Source organism: Herpailurus yagouaroundi, unplaced genomic scaffold, assembly GCF_014898765.1.
Source record: "Herpailurus yagouaroundi ecotype Mexico unplaced genomic scaffold, PumYag 28, whole genome shotgun sequence".
NCBI lineage: Eukaryota > Metazoa > Chordata > Mammalia > Carnivora > Felidae > Herpailurus > Herpailurus yagouaroundi.
The window spans coordinates 71,045,881-71,062,002 of record NW_024412376.1 but is presented as its reverse complement, the minus strand read 5'-3'; the positions used below and the strand labels follow the sequence as shown (position 1 = coordinate 71,062,002).

The following is a 16,122-nucleotide window of genomic DNA, read 5'->3' as shown; positions in this document are numbered from 1 at the left end:
TGCCTGTTAATATGGCTTTTAAAAAATGAAACATCAACGATCACATAGTACATATGAACTATTTATTTTATTTATTTTTTTAAGTTTATTTTTTATTTATATTGAGAGAGAGATAGAGAGCAAGAGCGGGAGGGGCAGAGAGGGGAAGAAACAGAATCACAAGCAGGCTCTGTGCTGTCAGTGCAGAGCCTGATGCAGGGCTTGAACTCAGGAACTGTGAGTTCATGTCCTGAGCCAAAGTCAAGAGTTGGACACTTAACTGACTGAGCTGCCCAGGGGCCCTGAACTCTTTATTTTAATTGAAAACTGTTCATTTAAAGATAGGTTTTATCTGGGGCCTAGAATCTTGGGTGATTCACATACCCCTTGTGATGGTCTATTCCTTCTGTGTGAAGATGTGAGAACGTGCACCTGAGTATTTTTCTGGGAAAAATATTTCTTTCATTAGATTGTTAAAGGGATGCATAGTTTACCTAATATTTAGAACAGGGTGGGACAACTTTTTCAGTAAAGGCAAATATTTTAGGCTTTGTGGGCCATATATTGTCTCTTCTGCAACTGCACAACTCTGCTGCTATAGAGAAAAAGCAGCCTCAGACAATACATAAAAGTAGGAGTATGCAGTGTGCCAGTAACATTTTTATATGGACTTCGAAATCTGAATTTTATGCAATTTCTATGTCACAAAATATTATTGTGCCTTTGATTGTCAATCATTTAAAAACCTAAAAGACAATCAACGAAAAACCCACAGAACAAAAATAGCTTAGCTTAGGGACAATAAAAAGTAAGCAGCAGGCCAGGTTTGGCTTATGGGCCATCAGATAATTTGTTAGAAATGCAAATTCTCAGGTGTCTTTGAAAACATACTGAATCAGAAACTTCAGGATTGGGCCCAACACATGCTGCAGTTTGAACCACTGGTTCTCAATCATTGTTGTAATGTTTCACGTCACCCATCCATCCATCCATCCATCCATCCCTTATAATTAATGCTTTGAGAACGTAATTATAATGCACCAGGAATACAATGGAGAAAGTACTATATTTCTTTCTCATAGATGCAAGAATAATTCTTCCATAAAACAAAAGATAGTAATTTTCTGACCATAACATACTTTTTGAAATACATTTGATATCATATCATGGTCCTATATACATATATACATATATATATATATATATATATATATATATATATATATACACATACACACACACACACACACACACACATTCCTGAAACAAAATAACACAAATCAATTTATACCCTTAATACGTGTGATGCACTCTTTGATATCTTTTGTTCTATTTCTGTTGTATTCAACCCAGTAAATTGATTTTATAATCCACTGATAGATCATAACTCAGTTTGAAAAATATTCCAATAAAATGTGCTCACCAGGGCAAATTCCTTGTTGAGAATCATCTGTTCAACTAAAGATGACTCATTATGGAAGAGATGAGGCTGCATATGGCTCCACATGTGAGGAAACCACCAGAACTCATCTACAGACCGAAGCAAAAGGTCATCGCCTTCATCTTCCTCTTCAGTCCCTGTAAAACATAAAGTTAAAAAGGGTTTAAACGCAAATTTCATACTAGCTTGAAGATTATGTTTGTCAGGTTTTTATTCTTCTTATTATTACTGATATGTAAATCCAATTTTGCATTGTTCTCAATAATAATAAAAAGAAATGACCATAGTCTAAATTATATCAGGGGCAATGTGGCTGGGGGTTGGGATGAGTTGGGGTAAGTGTGGTAGCCCCAAGTTCAGATAGGTGTTTAATTTAGAATTTAGGGGTATTTTATCACTGACACTGTTTAGAATTGCTAGTATATGATGATAATAATAAGTAGACTTCATTTGAGACTATTTATTTATTTACTTATTATTTGAGAGAAAGAGCACAAGTGGGGGGAGGGGGTAGAGGGACAGAGAGAGAGAGAGAGAGGGAGAGAGGGAAAGAGAATCTCAAGAAGGCTCCAAGCTTAGCACAGAGCCCAGTGTGGGTCTCGATCCCATGATCCAAGGCTTGTGACCTGAGCTGAAACCAAGAGTCAGGCCCTCAACAGGACTGAGCCACCCAGGCACCCTGAGACAACTTATTTTTGTTTTAAAATGATCAGCTGAGGAGGCTGGGTGGCTCAGATGGTGAAGCATGGGACTAGATTTCAGTTCAGGTCATGAACTCACAGTTCTGAGCCCCACATGGGCTCTGCACTGAGAACACAGAGCCTATTAGAGATTCTCCTTCTTTTGCTGCCCCTCCCCTGCTCTCACTCTCTGTCTCTCTCAAAATAAATAAATAAGCCATAAAAAAATTATCAGCTGATAATTCTCTTCCTTTTTGTATACACAGGGGAAACCTAATCAGAGATCTTTTTTTTTTATTCTTAAAAATATTCTTGTATATGCATCTAAAATTGAGCTTAAAATTTAACTGATGAAGTTTGTTAATTTTTTTCTGATTACAAAAGCAACATAAGCTTATTGAATAAGTGAAAAGCACAGACTAGTGATATATGATGCCCCAAAACAAAATAAAAACAAAGATCATCACCTAAAACTGGTAGAAACATTTGGTGCTTTTGTTTTAAATCTTTTTCTATTTACTTTAAAAAAAATTCAGCTAACATTGTATAATTACTTTTGTATCCTTACATCTTAACATAAATATTATGAACATACATATTTCCTATTTTGATATCAATATTTCATAAAACATGAACAATGAAGTTATTAACACAATAGAAACTTGATTTGAGAACTTAAAACTGATATAAAGTTCTCATCCTTGGGGCACGTTGGTGGCTCTGTCAGTGTCCAACTTTGGCTCAGGTCATGATCTTGTGGGTCATGAGTTCAAGCCCTGAGTCAGGCTCTGTGCTGACAGTTCAGAGCCTGGAACCTGCTTCAGATTCTGTGTCTCCCTCTCTCTCTCTGCTCCTCCCCTGCTCATACTCTGTCTCCCTCTCAAAAATAAATAAACATTAAAAAATTTAAAAAAAATCTTCTCATCCTCTGTTAGGAAAATCTGTTAACAGTGCTCAAGGCATAGTAAAAACCATTTGTCATGCCACAAGTGGAAAAAAAAAAGAAATAACAACTTACTTCTACAGGAATTCACTTTGTCACAGCTACCCACAAATATTTTCACTGTATGAAATCATATAGTTTTTGTACAGTTTTACAGTATGCAGTCTAATTTTAAAATGTTCTGAATCAATAATGTAAGAATTGATTCTTGTTTGGTCTAGATATTTAACTAAGTGAATTAAAATAACAGATATGGCTTATTGTGTGAGGTGTATTTATTTGGTTTATTTTTCTACAACATAGTATGCTTTACAGACAGCAGCTAAATTTAATATTAAGCAAATAAATATTAAAAAACAAAGGCATTTCTTTTTTTTTATTAAACGTTTTTATTTATTTTTGAGACAGAGAGAGACAGAGCATGAGCAGGGGAGGGTCAGAGAGAGAGGGAGACACAGAATCCGAAACAAGCTCCAGGCTCCGAGCTGTCAGCACAGAGCCCGACGCGGGGGCGAACCCACGGACCGTGAGATCATGACCTGAGCCCAAATCAGACGCTCAACTGACTGAGCCACCCAGGTGCCCCAGTAGATGCCAATTTTCGTGTGTATTTATGTATATGCATTATTTCTGGGATACAGTTCATAATGCATATTTCTTAAAAGTTGTAAGGACCACCAGGATTAGAGTTTGGGCACCGCAGTACTAGAGCAGTTGCTACTAAACAAAGGGTAAAAAATGGAAGTTTTGAATGTGATAAAAGTCTTATGAACAAGGTGAGCAGACAGTATCCTTGATTTTTGTTAACTTTAGCTAAAATTGTTAGTATGAACGACTTGCCATTCATGGACTCTTGTTAATATAGATAATATCAAACACTGAAATCCAGATGAAGAGAAGTTTATCAATTCCTTATATGGATTTTAAGCAGGAAGTGTTTAGACCAAGTGTTTATTATAGCCATAATTCACCCACTGAGGCACAGATTAGAAAGTTACTTTATGTCACATGCGATGAATGAATCAATAGTTCTCCCACTCTTCTGTTGTGCTTTGAATATAGAATGTTTGAGAATTATTTCCATTCACTTTAAACTTCACTGATTGTTACTGAAAGTAGCAGGAAGCACAAAATACATACTTGACCAGGAAGGAGGTCAATCCCTCCATTTAAGGAAAATTTGCAGACTATTGATGTAAACAAATACATGACTGATCATAAAATCTTACTAATTTTTATACTAGCGATTGTATCAATTTATAAACATGCTTCACAAAGTTGAGAGTCTAAAACCTTAGTTTTTCACTTCATAGATTAATTTCCCATTAGCCTTTCTCCTACTTTATACAGTTTTATAATTCAAAGCCTTGTGAGGCAAGCTTACAACACTAGAAATAACTTAATGAAAAATATGATACCAAATCATGCTGAGGCCCCACAGCAGAATTTCACGTTTTAAAATCCAACTAAATGAAAATATTAAATTTTTGAATCACCATAAACAAGTATTTATTTATACCTAATTTATGCCTAAATTATATGTGAGGATATAATTTGTAGTTTATACATGACTAGATTTAACACAAGTTACAATTCTTTGTAACACAAGAATTTGTGTTAATATTAAGCCTTTCACTTCTAATCTAATCTAGATTCAAATCAACATCATTATTAAATAAAAATATAGTATTTTTTGTTCTCATTTAACAGTTATTCCCTTTTACTCCTTCCAATTCTCAAAGAATAGGAAGTTTTAAATTCAGAAGTAAAATATTGAAGAATTCACTTTTTGTTATCACTTGTGGAAGATCTTGTAATGAGATAACAGCATGCCTCTAAAAGTCCTTTAAGTCTGCCCATATAATAATAATTTTAGCAAGATCTGGGTTATAGGTTAATTCCCAGAAGGCAACATTAAAATGCAATTTATAAAATTCCAGTGTCTGCATTATTGCTTTTGTACAAATGTCTGCCTTATATTTGTTCATTATGTATGAAATATTGTAATTCCTAAATGGTAAGAAGATGTTGTAATTTTCTTTGTATATTGACTCTGGCATGGTTTCATATAGGTGGGTATAGATAAACTAATTTTAACTATTACACTAAGTAAAAATAACCGTGTGGTGATAAAAATCAATTAAAAGTTACCTAATAGGGGCACCTGGGGAACTTAGTCAGTTAAGCATCCCACTTTGGCTTAGGTCATGTTCTCAGGGTTTGTGAGTTCGAGACTGGCATCAGGTTCTGTGCAGAGCCTGCTTCAGATCTTCTGTCTCCCTCTCTCTCTTTCCCTCCCCCACTCATTCTCTCTCTCTCAAAAATAAACATTAAAAAAATTACCTATCTATAGTTACCTATTAGCTCTAGAAGTAATCAATTCAACAAAGCTGCGGAATAAAAAATCAGTATACAGAAATCTGTTGTAGTTTCATACATGAATACACTACACACTAACAAAAGAACAGATAGAGAAATTAAGAAAACAATGCAATCACACTTGCACCAAAAATCAGAAAATACCTAGGAATAAACCTAACCAAGGAGGTGTAACATCAGTACTCTAAAGACTGTAAGACATTGATGAAAGAAATAGAAGATGAAGAAATTGCAAACAAATGGATATAATGCTGATGGACTGGAAGAATTAATATTGTTAAAATGTCCATACTACCCAAAGCAATCTACAGATTCAATGCAATCTGTATCAAAATGTCAATGGCATTTTTCACAGAACAAGAACAAATAAAATTTGTATGAAATCACAAAGATCTCAAATAGTCAAAGCAATCAAGAAAGAAGAACAAAACTGGGAATATCACAATCCCAGATTTAAAACTATACTACAAACCTATTATAATCAAAACAGTATGGTACTAGCACAAAAATATACACAGAGCAATAGAACAGAATAGAGAGCCCAGAAAGAAACCCATACTTACATGGTCAATTAATCTATGACAAAGGAAGCAAAAATATACAGTGAAGAAAAGACAGTCTCTTCAATAAATGGTGTTGGAAAAACCGGACAGCTATATACAAAAGAATGAAACTGGGTCACTTTCTTACAGCATACACAAAACAAACTCAAGAGGGATTGAAGATCTAAATATAATACCTGAAACAATAAAACTCCTAAAATAAAACATAGGCAGTAATCTCTTGGACATCATCTACAGCAATAATTTTCTGTATATATCTCTCCAGTCAAGAAAAACTAAAGCGGGGCGCCTGGGTGGCGCAGTCGGATAGGCGTCCGACTTCAGCCAGGTCACGATCTCGCGGTCCGTGAGTTCGAGCCCCGCGGTGGGCTCTGGGCTGATGGCTCGGAGCCTGGAGCCTGTTTCCGATTCTGTGTCTCCCTCTCTCTCTGCCCCTCCCCCGTTCATGCTCTGTCTCTCTCTGTCCCAAAAATAAATAAACGTTGAAAAAAAAAATTAAAAAAAAAAAAAGAAAGAAAAACTAAAGCAAAAATAAATTTATTTTTGGGACTACATCACACTACAGAGATTTTGCAGATCAAAGGAAACCAACAATAAAACAAAAAGGCAACCTACTGAATGGGAGAAGATATTTGCAAATGATATATCTGATAAAGAACTCCTGAAAATACCAAAAATTCCACAAATAATCCAATTAAAATGGGCAGAGGTACTGAATAAACATTTTCCCAAAGACCTCAGATGGCCAAAAGACATGTGAAAGGATACATCTCTAATCATCAGGGAAATGCAAACTAAAACCATGATGAGATATCACTTCACACCAGTCAGAATGGCCAGTATCAAAATATAAGAAATAGGAAGTGATGGCAAGGATGTGGAGAAAAGAGAATCCTTGTCCACTGTTGGCAGGAATCTGGTGCAGCCACTATACAACACAGTACAGAGGTTCCTCAAAAAACTAAAACTAGAGCTACAAATCCAGTAATTCCACTTCTGGGTACTTACACAAGGAAAAAGAAACCCACTAATTGAAAAAGATATATGAACACCTTTGTTTACTGCAGTAGTATTTATAATAGCCAAGATACAGAAGAAATCGAAGTGTCTATCCATAGATGAATGGATAAAGAAGATGTGGTATATATACACAATGGAATGTTACTCAGTTGTAAAGAAATAATGAAATCTTAGCCATTTGGGACAACATGGATGGATAGCATGCTAAATGAAATAAGTCAGAGAAAGATAAATATCATATAATTTCACTTATAGGTAAAATCTAAAAAACAAAACAAACAACATCAACAACAATGACAAAAAGGAGAAAAAAATTCATATATAAAGAGAACAAAATAGCCGTTGCCAGAAGGGACAGGAGTGGCAGGTGGGTGAAATAGGGTGAAGGGGATTAAGAGGTATAATCTCTCTGTTATAAAATAGATAAATTACGGGGATAAAAAGTATAGCATGGGGAATATAGTCAATAACACTGTAATAACTTTGGTGACTGTGGAAACCACACTTATCATGGTGAACAAATTGTAATGTATGTAATTTTCAAATCACTATGTTGTACACCTGAATCTAATATATCGTATGTCAGTGATACTTCAATTAAAAATTAAGAAAATTAATTTCAGAAAATGTTTTCAGTACATTGCATTGCCTATAAAACCTTCAAAAAGACACATGTAGAAAATATATCTCTAAGAATGCTACTTGTACCTATAAATAAGGAGAGTTTACTATTTCATTGTATATATATGTTTACAATGCATTGCTTCACTGAATGTAAGGCACATACATAAAAGTTGTTTCTAAGAATGCTACTTCTACATGTGAATAAGAACAGTGTTATTTCAGTTAATGATTGTGTTTGCCACACTGTAGTACTTTAAAACTCTCTTTAAAGGTAAACAAAAATACAAATAAATAAGTAAATAAAATGAATGCATAAATGAGTGCATGGATGCATGTTACCTATGATTTCATAATTAGAAAATAGAGCTATGTGAATTATTCAGTTTAATTCTTTGATAAAATTTAATCTTATATAAAAATACTTTTTAAAGTGATAGTAATAAAAAATAGCACTTAGAACATGTTCTAGATGAGGGAGATATTATTATTCTCATTTGGAAATGCAGAAACTGAGGCAAAGAAAGTTTAAATAACCTGTTTATGTTCACAAAGCTAGTAAATGTCAAAGTCTGGATTTGAACAAAAGCAATCTGTTGCTAATACCTACTCTTTGAACCAATACTTTATACAAAAAATCAAAAACTAAAAGCAAACAAAAGTGAATGATTGTAATACCTTTTTTTTTTACTTTCATGTTTGAAAGGTAATAGTTTTATATAAAGGATCTATATTTTTGTAAAATGAATTCTCATTAAAAATATTAACACAATTCACAAATATCCATGGAGTAATTGATTGAATCATATTAATTTATTATTAATTATAAAGAGTGACAATTGTCACTAGAAATTATGCCCTTTGAAAAATCATACTTATAGTCCTTTATCCCTAGAAGGCATCTTAATGTTGTAATGTCTTTATTCTTTAATCAAGCTTTCATTGTGCAATTCCAATCAAGATTTACATATTTCCAGACTAAAACTCTTTATTTCAAACTCCACACTTTTTTCCCCCTTTTAATCAACAGTATGTCCTTCCTGTTTCTATTTGGCACCTGTGAGTGGCTGACTGTTAGGGAATGCTTAGCGATATGTCCTTTTTGGGTGAGATTGTTTTTAGCACGTGAAGGACAGAGAAACTGAACAGGAAAGAATACATGGAAAATACAAATAAGTGAAGCAGTCTACGAAATGAAGAATCTATCATTATTACACTGGGCATATGTGATTAAATGTCTTCAAAACAATGAGGCTCATCAATCAGCATCCTCATGCATTGGGAAATCAAAACATCCTGGGAGAGAACAGAGACAATCATTGTGACAAGGCCATCTTCTAATAGTTACACATCACAGCAGAGTGCAAGTATAAGGAAAGCACTTCCCTGATTTGCAAACTTTTCCCCATACAGTTAAGCCTCCATATAAGAACGTGACTAGGTAAGATGAAGGTATGCCCTCCCTGTAGTGGGCATCACCATGTTATTCCATGCTAGAGGAAACCTTGGTATCTTTGGGTAAATTAATAACTACTTAACGTAGTAAGATGCACTTTTGAAATACAATATGGGTGCTCTTCAATGATTCAGTGGATGCAAATCAATGAAAGTTTCATATTCACGTGAAGGAAAGTAAACTTCTGGGATTTAGGAATGCATGTGTGTATATATACATGCATTCATAAAGTGTAACCTAAATGTATGGTCTCTAAAGTGTACTACTACATAACACAACATAACAGAATAGAATTTCTTCCATTATTTTTGTTAGGTTAGTACCAACTTAAGGAGTCAATAAGGTCTTTTGAAAAGATATAATTAAAATGATTTTTTGTACCTTCCTCCAACAACTATCCCTGTGATATTAACTAGTGTCTTGTTCATTTCCTAGTGGATGTGTACTGTGTACATGTTCAGGATCATAAAGAAGAAATGGGAAGTGTTATAACCTGCTATCAACATTAACTCTGTGAATGTCTGCCAGGTTTAATAGGTCTGAATATGAAAAGTAAATAAAAGACCTGAGGCAGTTATCCAGATATATTTCAACCAAAAGAATGGCTTTACTTGTACTGTCTAGCTATTTAAGACAAAATAGCATTGTTTGTGTGTGAACTTCAAATAATCCCATAATTTCCCCCCTGTGTGAATAGATATAGCCTTTAGACTTATCTGCTTTATAACTTCAGAGTCAGAGCTTCTTAGGCCTGAACTCATTTCTTGAGGGGGCTTTTGAAGAAGATTTACAAAACTATGTCTATTTTCAAAATTGTAAGCTGGAATTGCTTTGCCTGTGCAGATATGATGACCAAAATCTCTTTCTGCAAAATGTCCTTTTAAAATATGCAATCATTTGATTTATCAACTGGTCTAAATACTAATTTTCCTTCTATTACTTTAAACAGATTTACATGTTTCAAAGCGGGAGGGAAAAAGCATTAAAGAAAAGCCAATAAGACATTGCTGCTTCAATATTCTAATAAACCATGCTGAGCCTCTTTGGGTAAACATTAAAAAGCTTCTTTGGGTAAATGAGCTGCATTTATGATCATTAAAGACTACCTTTGCACAGGGTATTTTTAATGTCAATAACATGCATGCATAGAGAATACTATGAAATGTTTTCACTAAGATACTATGAAGTAACGACAGTGCAAAGTCACAAATGCAGAAATAGGAGCAGATAGTATGTATTTGCCCTAATACAGACTCTAACACACCATTTTGTGCTATTTTTGTCATTGTTACAAGATAGTCACTTCTATGCTCTATGAACATAGCTTTGTCCATACTAGTGCCAGACATTAGAATGCTGATATTCAGAAAATAAAAGTCAAATTCTGGAGATGACGGTGGGTAGAGAGGTGAGGAATATCAGAACATAGAGTAGTGCATGAACACCAATCACATTTTAAGAATTTGTTAAAAGCTGACACTGAACAGAAGTGCAACTGTGGCTGGATAGAGATGGAAAGAAATACAAGCCTTATTATGATGGTTTTAATGTATGTTGGGCCAAATTATTATAATATTTTTAGGGAAAAATCCTGCAAGGGAAGGTAAATTAAGCAAGGTGACTCTTAGACTCTATTGATTTTCTTTGAGGCTACAAAATTCCTCTCTTATCACCAGGTGTTTCCCAAAGGAAAATAATATGTACAAAAATGTCTGTCACCTTGACTATCTGACTTTTTAAAAACACTGTCCATTATTATTATTATTATTAGAGTGTTATTGCCATCATCATGATCATCATCACCATTATCATCATCATCATCATCATCATCATCATCATCATCATCATCATCGTCATCACTATGCTTTCTACTTGGACCATGCTGAGAGACAAGATGCATAGTCACAACTTAAACAATGATCTTGGTTTCTTTTACTGAGTTGAAAAAGTCAGTTCTCTTTCTCTTTTGCCCTTGATTCTAACAGTATTTGCCAAAGTAAACAAGCTCATTGATTTTGGATTTGGCTACTCATGTAATGCATCCAAGTTTTTCCCATAATCAGTCCAGATATTCTATTTCTCCTACTTATGAAACATTTAAAATCCTCTCTCCTATTTATATGTAGCTTCCTGAGAACACAAAGCTCCTTCTTACCTGTGTGGTAAAACTTCCCTGAAAATCCAAGGTTGAAGGTAAAATTTGCAACCTGAGTGCGCAGTAAATTTTGAGTCTCTAGTAATGCCTGAAATAAATAAGAAATTAACATGATTTTAGAAAAATAAATATGAAGTTTTGGGATGCCTCTTTTTCAAATGTGTATGCATGAGTGAAACAAAATAGTATGGGCTTTGTTGCTTTTTGGGTTTTTGATGGCTACTGTTATATGCTATTCATATCTCAGGTATTATAATCACTATTATTATTTTTATTGAAGTTCACCAAATTATGAAGCAGTTAAGCCCTAAGCACATTATAAGTTGCTGAGAGGCAATTCTCTAAACACACAGCACTGAAATCATTTTTCATTTCCGTGTGAGTAATTTCTTGATTTCAGATTATTACACTTTTTTTCCTTGGGAGAAAATTTTCAGAATTTTTGGATATAGACAAGTCTTTAATTTGTTAGTAAAGAATGGAAAGGTAATATTTGTTTGAGTTGCAATTCAGTATTTATTTAACTGTGCTACCTCCCCTATCATTTTATAAGGGATAATCATTACGTTAAAAGCTTGGGTTCTCAACCATATAAACTAAAGAGAAATGTATAATTTATATTGATTGCAAATCTTGAAATATGAACCAGGCAAGGACACATAGAAAATAAATAGCCAATTCCATAAAGAAAACTTTTCCAACTGTGGAAAAATGTGCCTATCTTCTGTATCTGGAATTATTCTATGTTAATTTCTTATTTGTAGACAGGATAGGAACACACTGATAGTAATCTTAGAGTCAGACTTAGTCCTGTAAATTTTCTGCCAATCCTTAAACTGCTATTTTTCCTATGCCAACATATGTAGTATAATTCAGAACTCTCATATCCTTGGGCTTTTTAGTTGGCTTATTGATTCAGAATGCTTTTCCTGTTTTTAAATGGATTTTTAAAGGGGACTTACTTTGTTCTGATGAAAATGAAAAATTCATTTCAAACTAGACATATTAGTAAGACCAATTTTGGTTACTGCTATCAATATGTTAAGGTGAACAGAAATTTAGACAATTCTCTTGAGTATTAGTCACAGTGGATAAGTATCTGCTTAAAAATTTTGTGGAACTATTTGCTCCTCCAGAATTAAGAGGACTCTCCTGCAAATTAGCTTAATTAGATAAAAGAATAACTAGGGGCACCTGGGTGGCGCAGTCGGTTAAGCGTCCGACTTCAACCAGGTCACGATCTCACGGTCCGTGAGTTCGAGCCCCGCGTCGGGCTCTGGGCTGATGGCTCAGAGCCTGGAGCCTGTTTCCGATTCTGTGTCTCCCTCTCTCTCTGCCCCTCGCCCGTTCATGCTCTGTCTCTCTCTGTCCCAAAAATAAATAAACGTTGAAAAAAAAATTAAAAAAAAAAAAAAAAAGAATAACTAAAAGGTTGATAACTACATAATCAGTGGTTATCCTAGGTTACAGTTACATTGCGTGTAATCCTGGCCAATCTTATTTAAATATTATGAATTAAGTAGAAAAAGGAAAAAAATAGGCTTATTTAGTTTGACTCAGTTATATGTAATATATTTTTTAAAAGTTAAAGAAAAAAAACCTAAATACTAAAAAGAGGTTGGAGTTAAAAATAAAGTCTTTTGAAATAGTCAAGCCTATTGGTAAATCCTGTGGAATACAGTGTTAAATTGAAAATATCATGCATCTCTTTATCTTAGAAAGTTTCTTTTTCTGGGTTTCTTACTTTATTCAATGCACAATCCCTGGGCTTCCATAACTTCAGTTAGTTTTTTTAAAACACTCTCCTTTCCCCTGTATTCCTTACCACTCCAATCCCCTTCCAATTCTTACCTCTGGGTTCTCGAAGTCATTATTTTGCATTTAGTTCTCCAGTATCTTAAAATCACTACATATTTATTGTAGGTGGATACATATATTTAGTGTATATATTGGGTGTAACAAGCATAGTCCCTTTAACCTAGGACTTTAATGCTTAGAGAGGGAGAGAGAATTTAAATAGACAGTCAGAAAAATGTATAATTACAACTCATGATAAGTTCTACAAAGAAATCCAGAGCATGTTATGATAGACCAGTAAGGGATTTTAATTTATACTGATGGAGTGGGCCCACATTTTCAATGCTTTATTAGGGGAAAATAAATCAAATAAATCAAAATCAAATCAATAAACATCAAACAATGTATTTTTCCTTCAATCAACTTGCCACCACTTTAGGAACACCTCCATTGTCTTTTTCTTGGGCTTTTAAAACACTATAGTCTGCTAACCTTCCCACCCTTCAGTTTTATCATCCTCTAATCTGCCTTACATTCTGCAATCAAGCTAACATCCCAGAGGCAGTAAATGCACTTCACCCTTGGGGTCAAGGAGGCCATTCAATTAATGGCTCAGCCTTGCTGGTCATTTCAGTTCTCTAATGCTTTCTTTCCCTTATCTGTAAATGGGATAATGTTTAATACCTGTTTCACACTATTATTGGGGATTATGTTGTAGAAAGTATACAGCTAAATGCCTGGCACACAGTAGAAACTCAATAAATGCTGTCAATGAGCACTCAATGTGTCATTCTCTCCCCACCTATTAGGTATTGTTGGCGCCTCCACTTTTCCAATTAAGCTACATGCATTGTTGTTTCCCCCAAATCACCTTGTCCTCTGGATCTATTCCCATTCCTATATTTCTCCGTGCCTTTCCTTACTCTGTTCCTTTTGCTTAGTCTCCAGCTGCTCCAGATCCCATTCCCCAAACCCATGCATTCTTTAAAGTTCTGCCCAAATGCCATTTCTGTATGAAGCCTGCCCTGATGCCTCAAAGCTTTTACTTTTTTTATCTCCCAAAGTTCTTAAATTATTTTTCTTAAGACTTACATTATTTTCTTCTTTACTACATCACTTTATAGCCCACTTCTTCTAGTCTATAAGCATCTTCAAGTCAATCAAACCTTACTTGTTTCTACATATTCCCTATTGCTAGATATATTTTTGTAAATGTGGAAGGCATTCAATTGAATTAGTTTCCTTTATTTTTATTAGTAACATATTTCTGATGGTAAAATGATAAACATGGTTCATGGACCATACCATTAAATGATATCAGAACAATATGGATAGGATGCTACATTTCACCAGGACATTTATATCATGGATACTTTATAATCTTATATTATAGATTACCTAGTAAGACAAGCTCACAGAAGTGAGGACAGATGGATTTTCTTCCTGTGGTACTAATAACTCTATGAAGAATTTGGCAGACCCTTCTATTGTTGAAAGAAATAGAATTGTCTAGTCATACTCTCCCAACATGTAATTTTGATTAATGTGGGGTAAAAATTACAATTTCTATAAGTAAAACAAAACAAATAGATTGAAAAGGCAGACACTGAAAGATTCCATCACTGACTATTTCAGTATAAAAAAGTTCTTTAACTTCCAAAATTCAGGGAAAGAAAATTTCCATGGTCTTTCGATGGTAAAGGAAGAGAGATACAAATAATAATGAGTAATAAAATAGTCCAATTTTAAAAATAAAAATCATAAATAAGCTTAAAAGAAAAAAATGTTAAACCACAAAAATTAAAGAAGAAACATAGAAAAAGTAAAGAATAGAAATAGAGGAAGTGTAAAGTGTCAGAAGAAATGTTAGATAAGAAAAGACAAATATAAAATTGTGAATAAATGAAATATAATGAAACTAAAAAAAATTTACTTTGGAAAAACTTGTTTATAAAGTAAAAATCAAATTGTAAAGTTTAGGAAACAACATGTAGCTACAGATAAGCTTTTTTTATCTGAATATTTTGTGAGGAAATTTCACTAACTTTTGAACATAAATGTAAAATGAAATATATTTAGTGTTTAGACAATAAACTTGCTACTTTCTTTAATAGTTTATCTCATAAGAAATATAAACAGCTTTGGGGCACCTGGGTGGCTCAGTTGGTTGAGTATCTGACTTCAGCTCAGGTCATGATCTCACAGTTCCTGAGTTGGAGCTGTCAGTACAGAGCCTGTTTTGTATCCTCTATCCCCCTCTCTCTCTGCCCCCCCCCTCTCTCTCAAAAATAAACATTAAAAAATATATATCTATATATATATACAGCTTTAAGATATTCCTTTGCATTATCTGGGAAGAATTTACTAAGGAACTTGACTAGATATTAAAGAGAATAAATATATACAACTTAAGAAAAGGCAACAATTCATTATTTTAATAGATATTACTTACATTTGCATAATGTTATCATAATAGTTCTCAGTATTTAATAAAGCAAGTCTGACTTGGCCCTACTGCAAAATGTTAAAGAAAACAATGGTTTTCAAACTTTATTGTGCATAAAATTTTCTAAAAGAGACTGCTAATATTGTCAATTCTGGATTCCCACTTGAAAAGTTATTGATTTAGTTTTATGTGATAAGGTCCAGGCTTGTGTATTTCATCAGAGACCCTAGTTGCTTCTAAAAAGGGTCAAGCAATTGTTTCCAGGTTACCCATATGAAATGAGTTGCCAGAATGCTTGTAAAGTAACTTTCCCAGGCCCATGTTCTGGAAATTCTGAATTGGAGTATAAAATGGAACCTAGGAAACTGTAAATTTAATAGTGATTCTTATAGCTTCAAGCTGGAGATTACAACCATCAAGGAACTTTGGGAAATATTGTTAGTGCACTATTTATATTTATGCTAATTTCGAAGTATGTTGCTTATGACTTTAAAAAAAAATTTTTTAAATATTTATTTATTTTTGAGAGAGAGAGAGAGAGAGACAGAGAACGAATGGGGGAGGGGCAGAGAGAGACACACACAGAATCCGAAGCAGGCTTCAGATCTGAGCCATAAGCACAGAGCCCGACATGGGGCTCAA

General features: G+C 33.9%; 1 protein-coding gene across 2 annotated transcripts in view; it reads right to left on the bottom strand.

Annotated features, from left to right (window-relative positions):
• LOC121030603 (bifunctional heparan sulfate N-deacetylase/N-sulfotransferase 4) overlaps positions 1-16,122 on the bottom strand; it is a 255,506-nt gene that overhangs the window by 141,125 nt on the left and 98,259 nt on the right. For both annotated transcript variants that reach the window (XM_040475168.1, XM_040475179.1), the window contains exons 2-3: positions 11,238-11,325; positions 1,403-1,557 (exon numbers count right to left, since the gene is read on the bottom strand). In XM_040475168.1, coding sequence (XP_040331102.1) covers positions 1,403-1,557; positions 11,238-11,325 — 243 coding nt within the window. The remainder of the gene's footprint in view (positions 1-1,402; positions 1,558-11,237; positions 11,326-16,122) is intronic.